Source organism: Callospermophilus lateralis, chromosome 6 (assembly GCF_048772815.1).
Source record: "Callospermophilus lateralis isolate mCalLat2 chromosome 6, mCalLat2.hap1, whole genome shotgun sequence".
NCBI lineage: Eukaryota > Metazoa > Chordata > Mammalia > Rodentia > Sciuridae > Callospermophilus > Callospermophilus lateralis.
In genome coordinates this window covers 37860602-37886885 of record NC_135310.1, presented here as the reverse complement: position 1 = coordinate 37886885, position 26284 = coordinate 37860602, and the positions used below count along the sequence as shown (strand labels likewise).

The 26284-nt window shown below is 33.8% G+C and overlaps 1 protein-coding gene across 5 annotated transcripts in view; it reads right to left on the bottom strand.

Moving 5' to 3' along the window:
- Positions 1-26284, bottom strand: part of Ptprk (protein tyrosine phosphatase receptor type K) — a 526982-nt gene that overhangs the window by 92873 nt on the left and 407825 nt on the right. For all 5 annotated transcript variants that reach the window (XM_076858271.2, XM_076858267.2, XM_076858268.2 and 2 more), the window contains exons 11-13: positions 22792-22897; positions 6619-6892; positions 3243-3279 (exon numbers count right to left, since the gene is read on the bottom strand). In XM_076858271.2, the coding sequence (XP_076714386.2) occupies positions 3243-3279; positions 6619-6892; positions 22792-22897 (417 nt within the window). The remainder of the gene's footprint in view (positions 1-3242; positions 3280-6618; positions 6893-22791; positions 22898-26284) is intronic.

Sequence of the window (26284 nt, the reverse complement as noted above, 5' to 3'; positions counted from 1 at the left end):
CTTTATGGTCAATGTGATTATGCTCTTTTGACTATTAAGTGTGTCTTCAAAGAGCCATCTCAGAAAATTTTTATATCAAAAAATTTCCTACCAACGCTTGACCATACCTGGCTGGTCTTATCTGAAAAGGTAGTCAGGCAATATATTGATGATACTTTATAAATGTAGTTTTCTCATAAGTAAATAAAACAAAGTTGAATAGAGCAGAAAATACATTAGATATAGGCAGAAACATTGAAAGAATGAATAAAAGCATCTTAGTTTTGGGGCTAGGGTTGTGGCTCAGTAGTAAAATGCTCACCTAGCGTGTGTGAGGCCCTGGCTTTGATCCTCAGCACCACATAAAAATAAATAAATAAATAAATAAATAAATAAATAAATAAATAAAGGTATTAAAAAATCATTTTAGTTTTTCCCTAAGCAATTTCTATCATGAAAGTTGAGTAAGTTTAGTATTTGTACAAATTTCTTTTATAATGGAATAACATAAATTATGTCTTCCTGAAGTAAGGTAAAAAGTCAATTGTGATGATGATAAATAGTTAACACATGTGTAATATTTACAAAACTTCTCAGTACAGCAGCCTTCCTCTCTGTTGTTGTGAAGAACATGTTCTAAGACCTCCAATAGTTGCCTAAAGGCAGTTCTAAATTCTCTCTTTACTGTTATTTTTTTTAAACTCTGCCTATATACCTCTAATAATGTTTAATTTATAAACTGGGTACAGTAAGAAATTAACAATAATTATAATAAAATACAATAATTGGAAGCTTCACTATTCTTGTAGTTTGGGGCCCTATTAAATAAAATCAGGTTTACCTGAACACAAGGCACTGCAATACCACAAAAATTGATCCAACTTCCATGCAATTGCACAGAAGACGGAAGGAGAGCCTCATTGTTATACAGAATATATGTATGACGATGTGAGGAAAAAAAAGTGTGTCACATTAGATTAGGTAGAAAGAAGTGATGGGAGGGGAGGGGAGAGGAAGAGGGGAAAGGAAGAACAGTAGAATAAAATAGACATTATTATTGCTGTGTGTATATATGAGACTGCATGACCAATGTGATTCTGCAACCTGTACACTCAGAAAATGAGAAATTATATCCCCTCTGGATTCAAGTGTATAATATGTCAAGATCATTGTACTGTCATGTGTAACTAATTAAAACAAATAAAAAAATTATTTAAAAAATTGATCCAATAACATCAGGGTCTACTAAATGACTAATGGTTGGGTAGTAAATTCTATGTGGTACACTGGACAAAGAGATGATGAAGTCCTGGACAGGACAGAACAGGGCAGTGTGAGATTTTATCATGCTGCTCAGAATGGCACACAATTTAAAACTTAATTATTGTTACTTCTGAAATTTTTCATTTAATATTTGAGGGTGTGGTTAACTGTCAGTAACTTAAGAGGTAGACGCAAAATCTCAGGTAAGAAGAGACTGCTGTATAAGTTATTTTAAACCTCAATAAAAATAAGGGATAAGTACTCTTATTTTGGGAATAAGACCTTATATACTTTGCCCAGTGCTAAAAAATTACGCAGGGACAAATCGAGGTGTAAACCCAGATAGTCTAAGTCCAGTGTCCTTTCTCTGCTCACTGTACATCCTGTCAACTGAAATAACTACCACAAAAAGACTTTCTTTCTTACTAAGTTTCTGGCAAATATTCTATGTCATGTAGTAAGATTAATTTCCATGATCTCAAGTTGCAATCTAAATACCATATAGTATTTGTCAGCATGCTTTTATTTGTATTCAGAGAGGGACAAAACGATAGTTAACCAGGTCATTTGAAAGCAAACTGAGTAAGAAAATTTGAAATGCTACAAGCATTTATAACTTTCTTTTCTGAGTTCTAGAAATGCAGCATTACCCTATTTAAAGAAGTTTTTTAGAGGCTGATGCGAGACCTCTTTACATCATTAGCTCTAGTTTAAATCTGGAGAGCACAGGCAATACATACTTAATGTCTTCCACCATTAACCTGTAAAAATTTCTGCCCTAACTCCTGATCTATAAGCTACATTTTAAAAAATAAAACATAATTCTTATGTACTTCATTCCCCTCAATATATTCTTCTCTTCACTTTTTAAAAAAGCTTATTTTTTTAAAACTATCATGAGGAATCAGTATTTGAATTGAACAAGTATGTTTATTTTTTCTTCTGTGAAGCTTCTTTATTCTCATGAGTCAAGGGAAAAAATCTATATTGCCTTTACAAATCAAGAGTAAAACACAAATGCTAATTGAGAAGATTGACGATTAGATGGAGAAAAATGATAAAAGGAAAGATGCCAGTACACACAGAATATGGCTATTCATTTTAGCCCCCAAAGAATCCACTGCTGCTTATGAATGTGGGTCTAATACTAATTCTGGCAACGATCTACCCAGAGGACAACCCTCTGAGGAGCCCCTGGCTGCAGGCAGACAGCTTTTTATTATTTCTCTTGCTAGAACACATGAAGAAGTAGCTATCTCGCCCTTGTGGGCACAATCAAATAACTCTTAAATGAAGGACTATAAACGGAGATGAGGAGATCCCCCCTCCCCACTTTGAACTCTAAACACTCATTCAAGGATGACAGTATTTTTTCCTCACAAAGAAAGTAGGCAACTGAGTCATAATAGGTAGGGTCAGCAGGAACTGTGTTGTGGTGATTACCTATCATGTATACAATCTCTGAATATTAGTGAAATTAAAAAAAAGAAAATTAATCTTTAATCCAAATGTACTACTGATGAAAATATGGAGCAATTTCCACATTTAAACTTTTATATATGTATGAATTAATTAGCTTTGTTCTTTTTCTGTGTGATCCTTGATCAGAGAAAGTTACAGTGGTTTTTAAACAAGTGACTTGCTATTTTCAACTGCTATTACTTAGTTTTTTCTAATGCATTGCTTGATCAGCCACTCAAGATCTTTCAGGTACTAAATGGCAGAAATAAGTCCTTCTGAGGTTTTATAAATCCTTTCTATTCTCATAACAAGATTCCTTTAGTCAAGTATTAGAGGATGGGATGTAGCACCCTATTATGTGTTAAAGACACCCAAGTGAGTCAGAGAACTTGGCTGGCGATTTAACTGGGTCCTACTACAAATACTCAGTAATAGAAATGCCACATTTAATTAGGCTGAAGCAGGGAACAAAGCTGTTTTGCTTTAGAAAGGTGGTGAATAGATTTTTAAAAAAGAAGAAGAAAAAGCAAACCTCTTACCTTTTGTAGCAATTCGTACACACTGGGTTTTAGTTTCCTGGTGGAGTAAAAATTAAAAAAAAATCAATGTATAGGTAATGATGCCTGTTTCATAAACTATAACTAATCCCAAGATCAATGCATGGTCTTAAAATAGGATTACACAGAAATGAAATATTGATACACTCGGATCTACTCAGTGACTTTCTTAATGATCTTGTTTATCCTTTAGGGTTTAGGATGTGTGCCAGAGGTACCTGGTAGGCAAAATGGTGGTTACATGGAATTTTAAATTTTTTTTTTTGTTGGAGAATTACAAGATTAATACATTTCTTGTTTCTTGATATATTTTCTCAGAGAATTGTTCAAAATGTAATATACAAGCTTTTAGAAAATATCCAATATGTTCTAAAGATGTCAGTAACTATTTTCACCTTCTAACAAAGCAGGCTAGCTTGTTCAGGACAAGGTGGGTAGAATTCTATTTGAATTTATTGTTGATTCTAAAGCCATCATAAAGGCAAATATAAATATTGTATAACTAATGTAATTCAGAACAAAATATAAATTTAATTTCTACCTGATGGTGGTAGACTCAGATAAAAACTAAACGTTACATACTCTTGCTTGGATCATAGCAAGACTAAAGAGCTAAGAGATAGTAGTTAGGAAGGTAATCAAAACATTGCACCACAGTTGCAGTATCATTTATCTGTTCTTTCTTTTAATGTAGCTGTTAGGAGTTAAATGTTTTTTTCTTTTTTTTCAATATAGATTATTTTCTATCTCTTGCTACACAATAGGGTAGAGAAAGCAGAAGCAAAAAAAAAAAAATGAAGTGACAGAGTGATTATTATATTTTTAATACTGTGGGGGTGGTAATAGGAGATGCATGTCCCCGTAAGCTAGTTTAGGGTTCATGCCTCACTTCCCCAAAACTTAGTTCAGTTGGTGTCTATCTTTGAATGTCTAGGTTTGAAAATGTGTCAAAGCTAGGGATCAGAAGGCTATCTGAATGCAACATGATCTGACTACAACTGTCTTGGCCATCATTGCCATGTATTCCCCATCAGATGTCCTGGTATATATCGCAAACCCTATAGTAGGATAAGGTCATTAAGAAGGCTGAGTATATTGTGCCATCCACTGATGCCTAGACTGTTTAGCAATGTTGGACATATTAGTAGTATTTGAAGAAGCCCAGGATGGCTTTTTCAAATATTCCAGTTGGCCATTGTTCTTTTTTTTCCTAGCATAGCTTGTAAGCACCATCCTCCTTCCTTGGGGTGTATTATCTTCCCATCTTGCTCCTGCTCAAGACACCCTTCTAAGTTCCTAATAAATCGCATTCTGTGCAATGCTGTGTTTCTTCTCTTTCTTCAGTCTCTCAGTCTCATCTCCCTAGTCGCAGGTTCTCCCACATGAGAAGTGGATTTTTTCTTAAGCAGGCTATTTCTTTTTAAGATGCATTTACAACATCATCTTGAGAAGTTCCACATGTTGATGAGGCAATTTATCATTTCATCATAAGTGTTCACTTTGAAATTAAAATAGAACGCTGATGAGAGAATTAGGAATCAAAAAAAAATGTGTACTTTCATTACTTAATTTTGACCCTTGACCTTCATAGTAAACTGTAGAAGAATTTTTCATATTCCTATAAAGCCCAAGGGGATTCTTATTTCCTAAAAGCAAACTCTGTTGACTATCCTTAGGCATTACCAGCCTCTGTTGGTAGTAGTCACATCCATTTTAAAATTCATTGCCAAAAAAGATTGTGAAATACACTCTGGCTAGTCTGAACTTTGATTTAACCATAGTGTAGTAGATATATCAGAAGAGAAAATTCATATCAAAGCCTTTAAACTGTGACAAATAAAATTTTTTATAAGTAACAAACACTCATTAACACTCTTCTCATGCAACACATCAAGTAACAAAAGTTAATTTGGAAATTCTCACCTCTTTAAAGAAAATCCAAACAAAGAACTAGGTTTGCTCTTTGTGCTACTTAATACACAAAATGTATTGACAACTCTCATACTGTTCTTTTTGGAGCATCCTGGTTACACCAGTGCATAGGAGCAATGTGTATACAGGAAGCGGGCATTAGATAAGTTTCTGAAGTCTCCCATCTATGTAGAAGCAAACCAGAAGAAGAGAACATCTTCTACCATGAATATCCTCTGTCTTTGGAGAACATTTCAGAAAAGGCTGTGGTATTTTACTTTGCCATAAACTATATGCCAACCATATTTGTAAGCAGAAAGATAACACTTTCATTCAAAAGCAGCTAATCAATACCCAAGTTTTCATGGTCCCTGTGGAAATGCAAATGGGAAAAATCTTCCAATTAAACTATTCCAAGACATAATATGATGGATTTAATTAGAGATCATATATTTCACATCATGTCCCAGGTGCCCACATTGGGGACTCAATTATACAAAACTGGCAATTTCTTATAGAGCTACAAGTCCATCAGAATGTCATTATTCAAATGTACTTTACATTATGGAAGTTTCTATTCTTGATGATTTTTTTCTATCCCTCTCTGCCAAAATATAAACAAGTAAAAATAAAATAAGTTTTAGGAAAGAAATTTTTTTTTCTAAGAGAACAACAGCAAGGGGCACAAAAGGCCAGGTTGTTTCTCCACATATGGAACCACAGGCAGTTTCTAATGTCCTGTTGTGTTTTCCTCTTCAATATTCATTTGGGATCAGCAGCAGTGTTCAAAAACAACTGTGTCCAAAATGGAAAAAGGAGGGGCCGTCAGGGAAACAGAGAGCAGACTTGTGTAATGGCACAGCATCCAGCCATTGCCAGGCAGCCTTCTGTTAAGTTCTGTCAGCTATACCACAGGCGTCCTATTACTTTGTAATCAGAGGATTGTTACTTGTTATTTACTATTTGGCTTGTACCCCCTGAAAAGTTTATAAGGGTCTATTACCCTGCTGTGGAACGTGTATTCTGTTTATCCTACGGTAAATTTAATCTTTTGAAGTGTGCCACTACTGAGCAAGGAAGGCAGAACAATGCCTGAAATTTACTAGGGGTGGAGTCCCGGCAGCAGCACACCCACCTTTTCAAATCATTTTACTCACAATTGCCATTGTGGGCTTTCCTGAAGAAGGCCCAAGCAGAAGTAGTTACTAGGAAACAGGAATCCTGTGAAATGTAACTGGCATGCAGCCTCAGCCCTCTTCAGTCAGCCCCAAACTGCATACTGTTGGCAACAGAAACTACACCCCTACACATCGATTTTCTCTTCTTGCTTTCTTTTATTTTTATGCTTTTCTTGACAAATGCTACTGAGTATTTATAAAATGTGGCTCTAGATTTTCTAACCCTAACCCTTTGAGCAATGAAAAATCAAACCTCAGAGGAAGCTCACCTTCTCCACACTGCTCATTGCCTGGAAATAGATGTTGTATCCTTTGCGTGGAGCCAAGGGAGGGTTCCAAAAGCCTTGATAGGTCCGATTGTCACCCACGGTGAATGGAGCAGGTTCAGGTAGATTCCCAGGGGGTAATTCTGCAGCAAAGTAATAGGGTGCTCCCCCGCTCATGGCGTTTTGGTAGGTGACAGGAACCTGGTAGCACTCCATGGCCCCAGCTTCTCTTTTCGTTCGATGTGGGTGCAGCTCTTCCACAACAATTTGGTAAGCACTTTTGGGAAAAGAGAAACAGTACACACTTATAAATTTGAGATATTAAGTTGGTGTTTTGTTTTTTAAAGAACAAGAGGTATGAATGTAAACATGCCACATCTGAAAGTGTGTAAACTCTGCTTTAACCCATTGCATTCTTGGTATCATCTATTTTGCAATAAAACAGCATTTCTCATGCATTCTGCTCCCCGTACCAGCAGAGTTTGTAAGGAGCTGAAAAAGAAGTAAGAACCATCATCACCACAGAACTCTTCACATTCTTGAATACTGAGACAAGATACTTTAATAAGGAAACTGACATTAACCAGAGTCACATCAAAGATTGAATTCTTTGTCTGATATTTTTAAATGTTTAAAGTTAACATTTTCTCTTGAAATGAAACTACAGAAGGCCCAGCTCCAAGGCCCAACAGAATGACAGCCTCAGGGTGGAACTGGAAGCACCCGTGTTGCAGTTGTCACAGCCTTGGAGACAGAATGTGCTGACAGGCTTCCCCACCTCTTGACCTTGCAACGGCATCTACATTGGCTCAGAGCTACTCAGATCTAAAGCACAAGTGACATGCGGCAATACCAGCACAGATGGACAGAAATCTGTCCTCACCACTGAAATAGACCGCCTCCCTCTTCTGGAGTTGTTAATAATAAAACGTTACAAATTGCAGAAACAGATGGCATTTGGCCTATTAAAGCGCTAACCTGAACCTTCTAATACCTTTCTTGAACGTCTTGAAACATTTCTACATTAGCTGTTATTTCACAGAGGAAAGGAAAAAAAAAAAAATAATGCAACTTTAAATTAAGATCTCCCTGATCGCTAATGATTTTTTTTTGGGGGGGTGAGTTTATGAAACTGGTTTACTAATACAATTCTTCCTTTGTAGAAAATTCCTTAGGGGGAAAATGTTTATATAAAAAATATTTAGGAAATTTGACATTATTAAAATATCTAATGTATTATTCATGTTTAAAAGAATATATATAAAAATTACTGAAAATTCTAAGAAAATGCATTGCAGTAGTTTGTGTACATTCAGTATAAATAACGTGTGTAGGGTTGCATGTTGAATCATAAGAGATTAGGCAATTATTCCTTTTACTCCTTCTGTAGGGAAAACAGTCACTGTTCTATGGATCTTCAGCAGGAATATTTTCTTTAGCAGACTTCCATAAAAAGAAAGAAAGGAAGAGATTGGGGGAAGAGAGAGAAAAAGAGAGAGAACATGCACACACTGAATTTGCATGTCAAAAAATTAAAACATTTTAGAATCTGGTATGAAATTTTAGATTTTATTATATATGTATATATATACACACACATATATATATATATATATATATATATATATATATATATATATATACACTTAGTATTTACATAAATATAAATGTGAACTCTGCTATACCTATAACCAAAAGGCCTTCATAGATTAAAAGTAAGGATTAAATTGTAATTTATACACATTTTTGCTCCCTAATTATTAAATTTCCATAAAAATGTTGCAAGATAGTGGAAGACTGGGATCTAACTCCTTAGCTATTGAAAGATGACAGAAATTGTATTAGTGCCAGAAATTGTGGTTTGAGCAAGTGACTGAGGCAGAAGTGTATGCTATTTCAAATTACATGTACTGCATCGCTCTCTGTACCTCTGCCAAGTTGGGTCACTAAGCTTGTAGGAATGCTATTGACAAGATGCATGCTCTCTGAGGCGTCCATGGAGCAGGCACTTGTCAGTTTTAAAATGCAGGAAACATGTAAGCATAGCCCCAGAGAATGAAAAAAGGAATAATCACAGTCAACATATGCTATGTTAAGCAATCTAGCCCTTTTCTTGTTTATTTTAATTTATAATTCATATTTATGTGTTATATCTTTGTAGATCCTGTAGGTACATCTACATATACTTATAAACTCACACATGCATACTCCCTAGGCAACTCTAACCTTATATTCTTGTCCTAAAGAACAATAATGACAATTACCTATCCATGCTCATAATTCAACCTCCTCCTCAAAAAATACATTTCTCTTGAATTATCCCATACATCCAGAGAAACCAAGAAAATCTCCTTAATATCCAATCTCATCTAATTCTATTAAATTGACATAGATTCCACATTTCAAACTAGGATACTTTGTGCCAGAGAGCTCCAGTTTTATTAGGAGCAAAGCAAAATGCCAGTGCTGGAGATGAGGGAAGGATCAAAAAGGATCTGCTCTTTGGGAAAGAATCTTGCATATGATTCCATAGAAGATAAAAATCAACACCTTGAACTTTCAGATTTGGTACAATTTCCAATTAAACGAAAGAGAAATTACTTCCACTTTATATAAGATTAAGAAAACTATTTTAAACATAAATACACTCAATGAACCTGGATTTTAATTCTGCAATGCATATTTTATTTACAAATTCATTCATTTTTTCTTTGAATGGCCATGGAAGAAATGAAATGTTACATTTTTTTTGTTACAATTGGGAAACTAAGATAAAGAGAAATTCAGCTCCCATTAAAACTTATGCTATGAGTCTTATATTCTTTATTGTTTTATACTATACAGTTATGAACTGAATTTTGTGTCCTCCCCAAAGTTACATTTAAAACCCTAACTTCCCAGTGTGATGATATTTGGAGATGGGGTCTGTGGAAAGTAATTTGGTTAAGATGAGAGGCCCTCATCAAGAACCGAATCTTCCAGTATCTGATCATAGACTTTCCAGTCTTTAGAACTGTGAGAACTAATATACATATAAAAAGACTTAAGAAAACTGGCTTCCAAGAATATTTTCTAAAATATTCTTTTTGCAGTGATTGACATCAGACAGAAAGCTACATGGAGACAGCTAGATCTTTTTATCTCATTCCCTCCCACTGTACCACACCCTCCTACCAGGACAAATGTCTTCATGTTATCATATTCAGCTCAGTTTCTGGGTATTTTTCAACCTTGACTATACTTAATTCCACAAACTGATACAATAGCCATCACATTTTATATTCAAGTGTGGTTTCATATAGGATAATGGGCATTTAAATAAGAATTTGTAGAATGAATAAATTGCTTTTGCTTTTTGTGTTGATGTTTTTGCTTACTTAGGACATATCCAAATCACTCTTTTTCTTTCTGCATGAAAGTGCTTGTTTTGCTTTAAAAAGCCTGAACACTATTTGAATAATGGATTTCCTCAATTAGCTTTCTTCCAGTGACTTTACATCCACTCCTTCATTCACTCACTCAATAATTATATTAGTTCCACATAGGCATTTAAGATAGAGCGGTGAACCAAAGTCCCAGCTGTCTTGGACATTATATTTGCTTTTCTTTTTTGAAATTTTTAGAGTACTATTTTTAGAATGCTTTCTAACCCTCTTAAGTTCGATGCAATTTACAATCAAAACAAAAACAAAAATATCTACTTTCTTTAAAACCACCTCTACTTACAAACCTATAATTGTCCCTGGCAAACATTTAAAGTGACTTGAGAAAGCCACTCAGAAGCAGATTTTTGGAGTCATCTTAAATTGTCTTCCATATTTCCTTCATCCCTTATACCTAAACAAGCTGAAATTGATTTCACTTTATCTTCTATAATATAATCCAGAAATACCCATTTCCAGTTTAAAAACTGAGGTTCACATCTGTGTGTTGTACTGCTCTTTCCTTTACAAACCCTCTCAGCAGAATACCTGATAAAAATACAGAAAAAAATAAAAACTATCTTTCATGTCATGATACTGCTGAAAATTTTCTAGTGGCATTTTACTGTCATCAGTTGGGCTCAGCCTTCAATCAGCTCCTTTGAGACCTATCACTTTGTACAAACCTATTTCTATCATTCTTCATGCACATTGAGAAGGCCTGTGTATGATCTGCAGAGAGATGGACTGTAATTATGGCAACTTCTTTAAAAAATGCTTACTTGAAGCAAAAAGTAGCAATAAAAATAATCAAAAGTCACTATCGGGAGAAATATCATTCAACTTGAGATGAAACTGCAAACAGAATTACAAAGTTCATGCTTAAAAGAAACTGTCTTTTCTTCATCATTCAGTTTCAGAGAGTGTGCTCCAAAAACATATTTCCACTTTTGAAAGTCTGCTTTTATCCTTGTTACCTTCTAATTTATCAATACAAATTGATTAAAGGATAGAGAATAATGAGAAATCAAATTAAAAGTGATTTGACTGATGACATGAAATGGGCCTGTGCTTTTTCATTGTTATGGTTGTGTAATTATTTAATGGTACTTAACTTTAGCTAGATGTAAATAGTATTACTCAGTATTCTAGCAATTACACATATTTCAAGGCCACCTTAATATGTTTATTCATTCCACCCTTACTTCATATATTCCTCATTCCTTTTAAGTGAATTTTTAAAATATTATTACAATTAAGTTAAAATTAATATACCAGCAGTATGAAGCATCATTCAATACTCAAATTGTGATTGCTTTATATTTAAAAACTAAAAATGACAGTAACTACTATATTAAAATTTGATTAGTTATGGTAATATTTAGTTTTGGGGGAACACCAAATAATGATTTCTCATTATACAATTTCCCCTCAGTTTCAAAAGTATAAGAAAAGATGAAGGGATTTTTCTATTAGCTTAAAAAGAGATTATATAAAAAACACTGTCTTTCCCTGATTCAATGATTAAAAATGTCGAGTTAACCCCCATATTACCTGTAATATACTGTCATGGATTTAAAAAAAGTTTTTTTTTTTTTTTAGTTGTAGATGGACACGATATTTTTTCTTTCTTTTTCCTTTTTTTCTTTCTTTCTCTCTCTCTCTCTCTTTCTCTCTCCTTCCTCCCTCCCTTCCTTCCTTCCTTCCTTTCTTTTGATGTGGTGCTGAGGATTGAATACAGTACCTCACATATGCCAGGCAATCACTATACCACTGAGCCACAACTCCAGCTCTGTCATGGATTTTTAAAACACATTACTAAATAAATTCTCTTTGAATATGTTTAGAGTTTTATGTTATGCAACCCTTTGGTGGTATCAAAATAACAAATTATACAATGGTACATAAATTTTCTCATATCTACCAAAAATCTTCCTTAAAGCTTCAAGGGAAGTTCCCTAGCTTCAATGTTTTACTCTTCCTCTTGTAAACAGACTTTCCAAGATCCCACAGAATACAAAATTGGATTATCATTTCCTTACTGTCCACATTCAGTTGATCAGGAGAGTGGAAGTTTAATTTAAAGTTAAAGATTAACCAGGGATGCCTGGTTACCACTATATTCCCTGTTCTCCACCTTAAACACATAACCTACTTCTCTCATGACTTCCCTGTTTATATAGAGGAATTATTAATTACTGAATTATTAGTTACTAAGATGGCAAAGCTCAAAATCCTGGCATTAATTTTAACAAGTCTCATCTCACATTATGAAGATGTAACACATCTTCATTATGCCTTTTAATGTACCATTTCTTTCCCTTCTCTTCACTTCTATTATTTCACATGTCAAACTCTGTACTATTTATTCTGGGGTTAATATCTTACCACACCCAGGGGCTTATATATCTGTTCATTTTCCAATAAATATCATCCATTGAAAACTGGTGTGACCAGTGGCATCTCAACACACTATACACACTGCTGAGGTTTTCCTCCTCTCTCTTCATCTAGCTTTTCTGCTTCCCCACAAAGCATTCTCTGACTAGTTCACTCCTCAGTACTCAGTCTGCCACAGCCCATATATGTAATTTTTGAGGTGGATGTAGTTGAATGACACAGACATAGGGTTCATAAAAATATGGGATGCTTTTTCAACCTAAGAAACTGACACCAACTACCTGAACTAGACCCACTGATCAGAACCTCTAAGGTATCCCCAGAAATTCTGGGACTTTTAAAAAGTAAAAAAAATCCCTTTCTTAATAAAGTTTATTGCTTATATCATGAACATGGGACACAACACGTACTATTGAGTATTATACTGTCATAAATTCTTCAGATGTATGTCTTTTCTTTAATATATTATAAATTCATTAAAGAAATCATTTTTCATATTTGTAATATCCCCATTTATTCACTAAATATTTATTAGGCACCTGTTATAAGCCACGAATTATTGTTAGCACTCAGTTTGCAATAAAGAACACAGTAGTGAAAGTATATGCTTACATTTTAGTGGAAAGATATAAATAAAATACATAAATAAAACAAAAAAATACACAACATGTCAGGAAGAGATAAGTGCTTAGAAGAAGGTAAAGCAAGATAAGGGAAACAGGAAATGATGGAAGAGGAGAGTGTTATTTTGTAGGGAGTGTTAAGAAAGACCTATGTGATAAAATGGTCTTTGAGCAGAAACTTGATGGAAGAGGAAATTTCAGTTATGTGATTATATATATTTCTTATTTCCTCCTACATAACATATTGCTCAAAAACTCTGTGGCTCAAAGCAACAAACATTTATTAGCTCATAGTATCTGGGGGTCAGGAATTCAAGAGTGGCTTTGCTAGGTGGGGCTCAAGGTTTTTCACATGGTCAGAATGAAGCTGTTGGCTGGGGTTGCTGTCATCTAAAGGCTGGTAAGATTTACCAGAAAGGGCACACCTCCTTCTACTTGCTGGCAGAAACAATTTTACCTACTATGATTTTACAGTATATGCATGAAATTAAAATAACCTTTATTTGATTCATCTTAGTTCCTGGGCTCTTTATGCACAGAAAATGACAAAGAAAGAATAGTTGAGGGGTTTATTTTGTCCCTGCCTCCTTCTTCTCTCTCTTTGCTTCTTGGGCTCATTTATATGAGCAGCTTTTCTCTACCGTCTGTCCTACTACAGGCCTCAAAACAGTGGAGCCAAGTGAGAATGGACTGAAACCTCTGAAACCATAAAATAAGTGTTTCCACCTTTAAGTTGATTTTCTCAGGTATTTTGTCATAGTAATGGAAAGGTGACTAACACAGTAACCAAGTGACCCAAGGAAGGTCACTAACTATGTAGTCTGAATAGATCACATCTATGGTTAGATATGTATTTTTGTTATGCCATCACTTGACTTTTTAGACAATTTTTTTTCCTAATTGAAGAGAAATGGTGGTTTGAATTCTATTTAATGACTCTATATCCTAATTACCTCAATCTTAAAAATGTGATCTCTAAAAAATATGATCCTTAAATGAAAAATTATAGTTTCCCCAGGAAATAAAATAACTTTAGATTGGGTATCTTCTTGATAATTTAACATAGTTACAGCTTATAATTGAAAAATTCTGAAATAAAATGCACATTCATTTATTATACCTTTTAATAAACTGAGTTATCAGAGGAACTTGTCTGTATTTTTACAATATTCTAGTGTTTAAAGAAAAATTAAAGAAGTTATGTATTCTACAAAATTGATTTGAAATGTAGCACATATTCATTTTGAATGAATAAAAGAGCAATGATTGTCAAGTGATGACAGTTTTAAGTCTAGATTTCAGAGAGATTGTAAGGAGAGGCAACACAGTAGTTGTGTCAGGCAGTGACTTTCCATCTTTAGAATGATCATGAAATTAAAAAATGAGTTTTACTACAACCAACTGGCAGAACCAACTTGCCAGGATCACCTCACATGTGTGGCTCATCGACACAGCTAGGCCGGTTTACTGGGTGACAGAAGGTCTGTGTGCCTGGTGCTACTGAGTGCTGTGTTGTCCAGAAAGAGCAGTTTCCATGGCAAATCTGTCATTTCTTCTATCCACACCATGATGTCCTAGAGATAAATTATCCTTCCTTTCATAGGAAGAGTGTACACTTTTGATTTGGGGTATTGATGCTAAAAATATTTGTTTCTATTCAACAATTTCAAATTCTTGGGTAATTTTTTTTTCCCTCTGCTACTACTTCTAAAATAAAAGCTACCATCATCTCTCATTTAAGGTCTGTACCCTATTTTCCTTCCTTCCAAGACTCATACATACTCCTTAACTAGGACCTTATGCAAGAAACACCCAATGCAGCTCCATTGCTCCTGTCTTGGGGGTCCATTAGCTCTATTCACTGGGACCATTCCAGGCTTTAGCCTGCATTCTCTATGTACCTATAAGAGTGATCTTTCTAAAATATAAAAGAGCACATGGTGATGTTTGCTTACAGTCCTGGGGCCATCTTCAGCTTTCAGTCTGACACTATATAGACTCTCCTTCTGGCTCCTGCTTATCTCTTGAGCAGTGGCTGTCTCCTTCCCATAAACCCTTCACTGCCAATGACCTGAACTTCTTGCAGTACTTGAACTCACCTAGCTATGTCGCATACACCATCATTTGCTTTGCAATCACTTGGAAGGCCCACCATCCCTTCTCTTCTCAGTAACCTCCCCACTTTATTTAAAATGATCCTCGGACTGCCTTATGTCTCCCTCTTCTTCAAAACCCAGCATGAGTACCACATTTTCTTTCTTTTTTTTTTTTTCTTAGAGCATTATATTTATACATAATATTTGGGTTCACTGGACAAAATAAACACAAAGAATTTGATTTCAGCCCCTATTTCCCTCCTTTTCTTCCTTTCTTCCCACCCTTGTTTTCCCTCTTCTCCTGTATCTTCCTATCACTTCTTTATTTATTTATTCATGATTGGTATTTCCCACATGTACATAGAGGTGGAATTATTTTTGGTACATCTATATATGTAACATGCATATTCCTATCCCTTTCCCTTCTTCCATTCCTCCCTCATGTTCTTTTTTTAACTCCACTGATCTACCTTATATATTTATGATACTCTATACCCTCCTTTCCCTGCTGTTCCTTCTTTCCCTTACTTTGCTCTAGTTTCCACACATGAGAGAAAACATAAGACCTTGATTTTTCCAAGTCTGGCTTATTTTACTTAGCATGATTTTCTTCATTTCTATCCACTTACAAGCAAATGCCATTATTTCATTCTTTTTTATGACTGAGTGAAACTCCATATATATATATATATATATATATATATATATATATATCTCACATTTTCTTGATCTATTTATCAATTGAGGGGCATCTGTGCTGATTCCATAATTTTGCTTCTGTGAATTGTGCTGCTAGAAACATTGAAATGGCTGTATCACTGAAATATACTGATTTTAGTTCTTTTGGATAAGAACTGAAGAGTGAGATAGCTGGGTCATATGGTTGTCTCATTTCTGGTTTTTTGAGTAGTCTCCACACCACTTTCCATTGTACTAATCTGCAGTCCCATTAGCAATGTTTAAGTGTACCTTTTCTCCCACATTCTTGCCAGCACTTATTATTGGTCATGTCCTTGATAACTGCCACTCTGATGAGGGCGTGATGAAATCTTTGTGTAGTTTGATTTTCATTTTGCTGATTGCTAGGGATATTTACTTGTTTCTCATATGCTTGTTGGCCATTTATATTTCTTCTTTTGAGAAGTTTCTATTTAGTTCTTTTGCCCATTTATTGATTGGGTTATTTGTGGTTTTGGTCTTGAGTTTTTAGTGTTTTTTATATATTCTGGATAAGAATCCCCTGTCAGAGGAGTGGCTGGTAAAGATTTTCTCTCATTCTGTAGGCTCTATCTTCACTCTATTGTTAACTTCAATGTGCAGAATCTTTTTAATTTGTTGTCATCTCACTTATTGATTCTTGGCTTTATTTCTTTGAGCTTTAGGGATCTTGTTGAGGAAGTCATTGCCTGAGCTATCAGATAGAATGTTGACCCTGTGGTTTCTGCTAACAGTTGTATGGTTTCTGATCTAATTCCTAAGTCTTAAATCATTTTGATTTGAATTCTGTACAGGGTGAAAGATAGAAATCTAATTTTTTAAAATTAATTTTTATTGTTGGTTGTTCAAAACATTACATAGTTCTTGATATATCATATTTCACACTTTGATTCAAGTGGGATATGAACTCCCATTTTTACCCCGTATACAGATTGCAGAATCACATCAGTTGCATATCCATTGATTTACATATTGCCATACTAGTGTCTGTTGTATTCTGCTGCCTTTCCTATCCTCTACTATCCCCCCTCCCCCCCTCCCCTCCCCTCCTCTCTCTCTACCCCCTCTACTGTAATTCATTTCTCCCACTTATATTTTCCCCCTTTCCCCTCACTTTCTCTTGTATGTAATTTTGTATACCCCTGAGGGTCTCCTTGCATTTCCATGCAATTTCCCTTCTCTCTCCCTTTCCCTCCCACCTCTCATCCCTGTTTAATGTTAATCTTCTTCTCATGCTCTTCGTCCCTACTCTGTTCTTAGTTACTCTCCTTATATCAAAGAAGACATTTGGTATTTGTTTTTAAGGGATTGGCTAGCTTCACTTAGCATAATCTGCTCTAATGCCATCCATTTCCCTCCAAATTCTATGATTTTGTCATTTTTTAATGCAGAGTAATACTCCACTGTGTAATACTCCACTGTGTATAAATGCCACATTTTTTTTATCCATTCGTCTATTGAAGGGCATCTAGGTTGGTTCCACAGTCTTGCTATTGTGAATTGTGCTGCTATGAACATGGATGTAGCAGTGTCCCTATAGTGTGGTCTTTTTAGGTCTTTAGGGAATAGACTGAGTAGGGGAATAGCTGGGTCAAATGGTGGTTCCATTCCGAGCTTTCCAAGAAATCTCCATACTGCTTTCCAAATTGGCCGCACCATCTCATGGATGGATTTTCAAAAATACAGAGAGATAAAATGTAAAAAAAAAAAAAAAAAAAAAAAAACCAAACAAACAAAAAACTTGAAAATAGAAATCTAATTTAATTCTTCTATATATGCATATCCAGTTTTCCCACACCATTTGTTAAAAAAGGTTGTCTTTTCTCTGACATATATTTTCAGCACCTTTGTCAAGTATCAGATGGCTATAAATATTTGGGTTTGTCTTTGTTTTTTTCTATTCCATTCATCCTCATGCCTACTTTGATGCCAATACCATGCTATTTTGTGACTTTAGCTCTGTAGATAATTTGAGGTATCATGATGCCTCCCACATTGCTGTTCTTGCTCAATATTGTTTTGGCTATTTTCGGTTTCTTATTCTTCCAAAGGACTACTGTTTTCTAGTTCTATGAGAAATGTCATTGGTATTTTGATATCTATTTCATTGGATCTGTATATTGCCCTTGGTAGTATGGCCATTTTCACAATATTAATCCTGCCTGTACAAGAACGTGGGATGTCTTTCCATCTTCAAAGTTTTAAATTTTTTTCTTCAGTGTTCTTTAGTTTACATTGTAGAGTTATATTAACTTCTAAATACCTAGGTTAGATTAAATTCCAATTTTATATTTTGATGTTATTGGAAAAGGGATGATTTTACTGATTTCTTTTTCAGCTGACTATCACTGTTGGAGTACAGAGGAGCTATTGATTAAAATTTATTTATCAGCTCTAAAAGTCTTCTGATAGTTTTTTTTTTGCAGGGGAGGGGATTTTTTAGATATAAGATTATGTCACCAGCAAATAGTGAAAGTTTGCCTTCTTTGTTTGCAATTTGTATCCCTTTACTACTCATGCTTGATTTCTCTGGATAGAGTTTTAAGAACTCTATTCAATAGAAGTGTTAAAAATGAAAAATCTTTGTCTGGTAAAGATCAGTTGAGAATCCATCCATCCTGTGCTTTTGAATAATTGAAGTTTCAATTTCATTACTTGATATTGGTCTATTTAGGTTTTCTATATCTTCCTGGCTCAATTTTGGCATATCATATGTGTCTAGAAATTTTCAATGACTTTGTAGTTTATTGTAATATAAATTTTCAGAATAATTTCTAATGATCCTCTGGATTTCAGAAGTATCTATGGAGATATTTCCATTTTTATCTCTAATGTTGTTGATTTGGGCCTTCTCCCTTTTTTGGTTAGTTTGGTCTAAGAGTTTATCAACTTTATTTATTCAAAGAGCTACCTCTTTGTTGCATTGATGCTGTGTATTTTTTTATTCTCAATTTCATTAATTTCTGCTCTGATCTTTATTATTTCCTATCATCTAATAATTTTGTAGTTAATCGTTCTTCTTTTCCCCAAGGCCATAAAGTAGAGCATATGTATATTTATTTGGAATCTATTTTTATAATGTAAGCTCTCAATGCAATAAATTTTCCTCTTAGTACTGATTTCATACTGTCTCAGAGATTTTAATAAGTTGTATATTTGTTTTCTTTTGTTTCTAAGAATGTTTTGATTTCTTTTCTCATTTGTTCTTTGATTCATTCTTCATCTTAATGAGTGTTATTTTATCTACATATGTTTGCATGGTCTCTACTATTTTCCACCCTGTTGATTTCTTGTTTCATTCTATTATGTCTGACATGGGATTTTATATATATTTTTATTTATTTGCTGAGAATTACATTATGGCTTGGAATAGGATTTATTTTGAAGACAGTTTCGTCAGCTTTTGAGAAGAAACTAAATTTAGCTGTTTTGAGGTAAAATACTTTGTAGATGTCTATTAGGTCCAACTGATTTACAGTATTATTTAGGTTGGATATATCCTTATTGATTTTATTCTTTGATGACCTGTTTATAGGGATAAAGGTGTGTTGAAATCTCCCAGTATTATTGTATTGGGGTTTACTTGGGATTTAATATCAATGAGTATTTTTAAAATGTAACTGGGTATATTGATATTTGGGGCATATAATATACTATCGTTATTTCTTCTGGTTGGATTGTTCAATTTACCAGGATGTAATGGCTGCCTTTGTTGCTTCTGATTCATTTTACTTAAAATCAATTTTGTCAGATATGAGAAGAACTTCTATGGCTTGTTTTCAGACTCCATTTGTGTGGAATTTTGTTCCCCAATCTTTCATCTTCAGCCTACCAGTGTTGTTACATATTAAATGAACCTCTTGCAAAACAGCATGTGGTTGGATCTTGTTTTGATTTTTTTATGCATTCTGGTAATCTATGTCTTTTAATTGGGGAGTTGAGAGCATTCACATTCAGTGTTATTATGGACATATTTCTGTGGTTTAGCACTGAATTTTCTATCAACTGTCACTGCAATAACACAGTATTATTATCAGTCATCAGTTTTAAATCTATCATCTCTATTCCCAGGCACATACTAAACTACTTTAGGCAAATTCTATTTCAAGTATCCAGCTCAGGTCCTAACATACGTAGAATGTTATTGAATCTATTATTACTCTTAGCCTTCATAGTAAAACTAACTAAACATAACATAGAAACTCTATAAAACAGAATTTTCCAGATAGAATTGGAGTTTGATACTAGAAACACCAGGCAGAAAGAATGTTCATTTCCACTGGAGTTGGGAAAAACTAATGGTAAACTAAAAAGAAATGGAGACTAATACAGTTATAAAATAGCAAGGATAGACTCAGTATTTAGGGCCAATATCATCAGAGAATTAAGAGCTGGATGGTCTCAGGAGGTAGAGCTAATAATAGGTAAATAGTTCTGGCTTTTGTGGGAGGCTACAGGTAGAGTGGAATGACACCAAGCAACACCCACCAGAGAAAAGATTCTTTTAGGCCAACAAGTAAAGAAGAAATTGAGCAGAAAGTCAAATAGTTTCAGTACAGCAGAAGGAAGTTAAGGAGATCCAAACAAAGATTTGCAGAACCACGCCATATAATTAGTGATATAATGATTATATCAAATTGGGTTCTCATTGTGAAAAAAAATAGGGCACTATAGTGGATAGTCTCATGAGAAGACTTCAGTTAGTGGTAGGTAGTAATATCATCGGAGGGAAAAAGAGAGGACCATCTGACAGGAGAACTCAGAGAAAAAAAAAGCACAGTTCATAGGAGCCAAACTTCCCAATTAGACCAGGCTGGCCCTGTCTGTTGGCCCCACCTGTAGCTGAGCAAGCTTCTACAAATAAACTAAATATGGCTTGGTGGGATTAAAGTATAAGTTGATATTAGATTTTTTTCCTTGGTAGTTATTTGTGTTTTAAAAATTATTGTTTATATTATTAATTATTTTTGTAGTATTCTAGAATTTATTTATTCATTTATTTAGTTATTTATTTATTTTTTACTCATCTCTTGGACTTTAAATTTGGAGTTATTGATCTCAATTCTAGAAAATTTCAAATGTCTTGCCAATAATTGCAAAAAGTGTTATTTCTATGTCAGCAAAAGAGGACATATCATTAGCTAGGATATTTTTGCACAACTACTACTTTGAACTAGAGGAATTCTTGCTAATTAGAAATTATGTGCTACATAATGGTAAACAAAATGGAATACTTTTGACTTTAACATTTGTTATAGATAATATCCTAAGTTCCTGAGAACCACCTGAGCAAAAGATTTATCAGTCTGCAGGTACCTTGATTGTCCATGATAAATCTAGGCAAAGGACCTCCGCTTTTTGTGGTCACTTTATCTTTTATTTACAACTCTAGAACAATACCAGGCACTTAATACATGGAAAGTTTATTGAAAAACACAATTAAATGATTAAAGAGTTTATATAATTATATAACATAGCAATGTAATAAATAATAATAATAATAATAATAATAATAATCTGTGTTTGCAACTTACATTAAGAAGAGCTGAATTCACTCAAATATGTAACTCTTAAAAGAAAAATGCAAGAATCTGAGAGCTCATTTACACAACAGTATCAGAATTGAACCCCTACAAAGTAAAATTTTATCATAGGTAGGAATATGTGAATGACCCTGATTACTTGTCAATAGAGAAAGATGTTGAGCGCATGCATATTCTTTCTCCTTTGGATCTGCAATCAGATTCACTCACAGATCACTGATTCATGAATAGCACTGTGTACTTACTTTGAATTTTCAAGTAGCCAGCACTTCACAAGTGTTTATGTTACAAGTATTCTCAACGACTTCACGTTTTCTGTAGTGTGGTATCCTCTGATTTTTACCCAGAATCAAGAGTTTCCTTTCTGTCTCACATTTTTTAATCAATATATTTTTTTAATTAGTAAAATATTTATATCCTTTCAGCAACACAGGATTATCTGAATGTTAATATGTATTCATAAAGTCAAATGTGTTCATTTTACACATAGATCAAAGATTAATTTTTTCAACAAAAAATATGTAAATAATTTGAGATAATTTGATTGTGAAATATCTATACTTAGTTTGTGCCTTGATTTACTTTTAAGCAGAAGTCTGATAACAAAATTCCTACAAAATCTACCAGTTTTAAATAGAAATGTGCTTAAATTTTAAACATTCATCTAATAACAGATGTGCATAAATTAAAATGGATAGCATAATTTGACTCTTCCATAAAAACAACTGCTCACAATTTTATGAAAATGATGGGTATTAAGTAATATGAAAGGTTTTATTATTGGAAAGACAAATGAAATGCCAACTTGAACTTTAATATTTACTATGGAATTTCTCACATGGAACAATTCAGGAATTAAAAGGTCACATACGCTTCATTCCTTATAACTTTTTTTGGCTTTTATTCCCTTGAAGCTCTCTGTTTTCAATCACTCATATGAAATTATTCATAACTTATTTATTGCAGTGGACAAGAGTTATTTCCTTATCCTATTTTTGACAAATATCTTCAAAGGTTTTATACCAGAGATTCCAACAGAGGAAGTAAAATAAAATGGGGCTAAATAAAAAAAAGAAAAAGAACGAAAGAAAGAAAAAAGGATCAGTACTCTAAAATCAGTGTAGAGGTGAATGATTTGGTTCATGAATATCTCAAAAATCCTCTTATAATTTTGCTTTTAACTGTAGGTCTATTTGCAGGCATTGTCTAAATGAACAACAAACAAAAACAAAGAATCAGTAAACCTTCATGATACTAATTGTCAAATCAATATTTCAGAAATGAACGGCTTTATTTGCTGCTAAGCAACCATTCAGGAAGCCTCTCTCCCACTGGCTGTTTTTTTTTTTTCTTTAACTGTTATTTCCCCTCTTACCTGATAGGTGCACCTTTGGCTTGTGCTGGTCTCAACAATACAGTTATTGTGGTTGCAGTTTCATTGAGAGAGGCATCAACTCCTTCATAGTCTGGCAAAGTTGGAGCTGATCAATGAAACAAACAAACAAAAATTTAATCAAGTCACAGAACTATACTATGAGTCAATATAAACAAATGCTCCTAACTTAAGGAAAAATGAGTTTAACCCCCAATTATCTACAGTATAATACAACATATTTTGAAGCATAACACCAGCCACTGAAACTTCACCCCAGGAATGTAAAGCATAAAAAACTATAAAATCAAAATTGTTGCTGAAATTTTTAAAATAATCTGGCAACTTGTGATTACATATTTTAAGTATTTTATGAAGATGTGTTCAGTTAGTTTCTGGAGACTTTCAAATCAGCAATGAAGAGATGGGGAGAAGATGGGAATAGAACAATCAGGAGCACTGGCTCTGGAGTGACTTAATGAAGATCTGGAGGTAGCAAGGGCATAAGCTGAGTTAAGTCTACGGCAAGATGGAACTATTTACACTCCAAATGTTGCAGAAAGACTTAGTGTTCTTGTTTGGATCATTTTCCTCTCAATGATCACAATGGAAACATAGCAGGCAAGTGTGGCTAATGGGCATCAGCTTTTATTTATAAAAAACAACAGTGCATTAATTGTCAGATTCTTAAAATAAAAAGAATATTGAATAATGTTTAATTGGGAAATAGAGTTTTCCTAAACTTACGATAGGTGAAAGAGTAACTACAAATTTCTTTTAACTATTTTTATGTAGAAAGATATTTGAAAGTTATGTACCCAGTGAAATGTGTCTATTTCCAGAAAAAAAAAACTGAGATAAAATGTCAGGTAATAAATTATTTGAAGAATGTTATCCATTCATTGAACAAAGGAATTTATATTTTATGAAGCATGAGAGTCTTATAAACAAAAAGCAAAAACTATACCAACTGATAGCTGGTACAAAGAGGAAAACTGTTAATTTATTGAAATACTGGGTACCATATGACTAAGGTCAGAAGGACCCCCGAGGGCTGCTTAAATAGATTACTCCCATCTCCTCTATAGTTAAGGTTTCAGTAGGTTGGGGAAAAGATCTGATCCTGGACATTTCTAGAAGTTTCCCTGGTAAAGCTGGTCCACACTTTTTACTTTGTGTTGGAAGCTGGGACAAAGAAACAGGGAAGATTTCATGATTTAGGGAATATTTGAGTTGAAACTTAAGATAGAACTAAAAACTCATCAGAAAGAGACAGCATGGACTAAGATTCTAGAGAGAGGAAGCAGAGTGTTTGAAGATACAATACCTAGAAGGACTGTGTGCTCTAAAAACTGCAAGCAACTTGATATGCCTGGACTTTGGATTCATGGGAGCAGTGAAAGATGAGAGGAGCTGTACAATGAAGGACCACAGATGCTAGTCATGGGTAGGTGAGTGGACATTATCTTACTGGGTATATTAACATTTGAAAATATTTGTTATGGTTAAGATATGAGGTGTCTTCCTAAAGCTCCTGTGTGAGACAATGCAAGATTCAGAGGTGAAATTATTGGGTTATGAAAGCCTTAACCCAATTAGTGAATTAATCCCCTGATAGGGATTAACTGACTGGTTATCGAAGGCAGGCAGGGTGTAGCTAGAGGAAGTAGGTCATTGAGGATACGTCTTTGGAATATATATTTTGTCCCTGGTGAGTGAAGTCTATTACTCTCTGCTTCCTGGGGCCATGTTACCTGTGGTGTTCTTCTATCAAGTCATTCCACCATGATATTCTATCTCCCCTGTGCTTCAGAGCAACTGAATCAGCCATCTATGGCCTGTGACCTCTGAAACCCTGAGCTCCCTAAACAAATTTTTCCTCCTCAAGTGGTTCTTGTCAGGTAGTTTTATCACAGCAGGAAAAAACAACAAAAGCAATAACAAAAACACAACTGACTAAAACAATATTTAAGAAGGAAATACAGAAAAATATGTTGAAGTAAGTCTTAAGGCTGAGATATCACTTAGATATTTCAAACAGGTATTTATTTTTAAAAAAAGTTTTTCAGTTGTCAATGGACCTTTATTTAATTTATTTATTTACATGCAGTGCTGAGGATTGAACCTAGTGCCTCACACATGGCAGGCAAGTGCTCTATCACTGCGTCACAACCACAGCACCTCAAACATGTATTTAAAATATGGTACCAATGAAAAATTAAAAAAAGGAACAGTGATATAAGGAGGAGTTAAATTAGTAACCAAGTATAATTTAGGAAGTAGAATCGACAATATTAATAAAGTATATGCACTCTATGTATATGTGCATTATGTATATGTGAATATGTGTATTTATTATGCACATTCATATAGACATTCAACCATTAACTTAATCTCACCTTCCTCTTAATTGCTTTAAAGATGCTTGGGGATACAACTATTGGACTCAATATATAAATAATAACTCAAAAATTCCAGGTGATATTGAGAACCATATTAACCATCAATATTATTAGCCTGATTTTGATTTCTACTTGTTTCAATATATGGAAATGGCAAGGAAATTTTTAAAGTACAGTCAAATACTCATTGTTTTTAGGTCGATACAAGTAAAACTGTAGTTAAATGATTCAAAGAAAAATTAGGTGAATATTTTTTTCTTTATATTTTTGTGTTCAATGAAAACTTAATACCTTTGTCTTGAGAAATACACTTCTACACACACACATATATTAGGCTCTTAAGAATTTACAGCTGTTCAGTATTCTGTTTTATAAGCTTATATAAAATTTCTGCTTCTGTGGAGAAATCTTACTCAATTATTGCACTACTGCTAAGTCTGGAGGTTAGCAACATATTCCTGCACATCCTAATATCACCAAGTCTTATTTTCTAATAAAGTGAGTAAATAAGTACCTCAAATTGAAGATTTTTTAATATAATGAATAAAGTTTTTAAATGTAACTTTATTAGAATATTAAGATAAATGAAATTTTCACAAGGTAATACACCAATTTCATTGGTGATACAAATTTTTAAATTTAAACTATATTAATCATATTTCCAAATAAAATTTAGACTTAGAACAATGCAAGGAATATGTCTCTTCATTTTGATGCAAATTGTAGTTTCAGAACAATGCTAAAATTTTAAATGGGTAGTGTGGTGTATCATTGGTATATTCTATATAGAACTATAATGAAAATTTAAAAAATGAATGAAAATAACTGACAAAATCAAAATTAATATTTTAATATATATATATATATATATGGCTGTCCTTTAAAACATTCACTTGCAAATTTAACTCTCAAGTTACATATATAATATAGATTTATTTAAGTAACCTTAAATAAATATGATAAAATGTCATATAAACTGGAGTAGATTTAGGGCATATTATAATGCTAATTCCTAGCAAGAATTTAATCAGGTTTAACTGGTGATTTGACTGAAAGAGAAATAACATCTGTAAACAAAGTAGTCAAATGCAAAC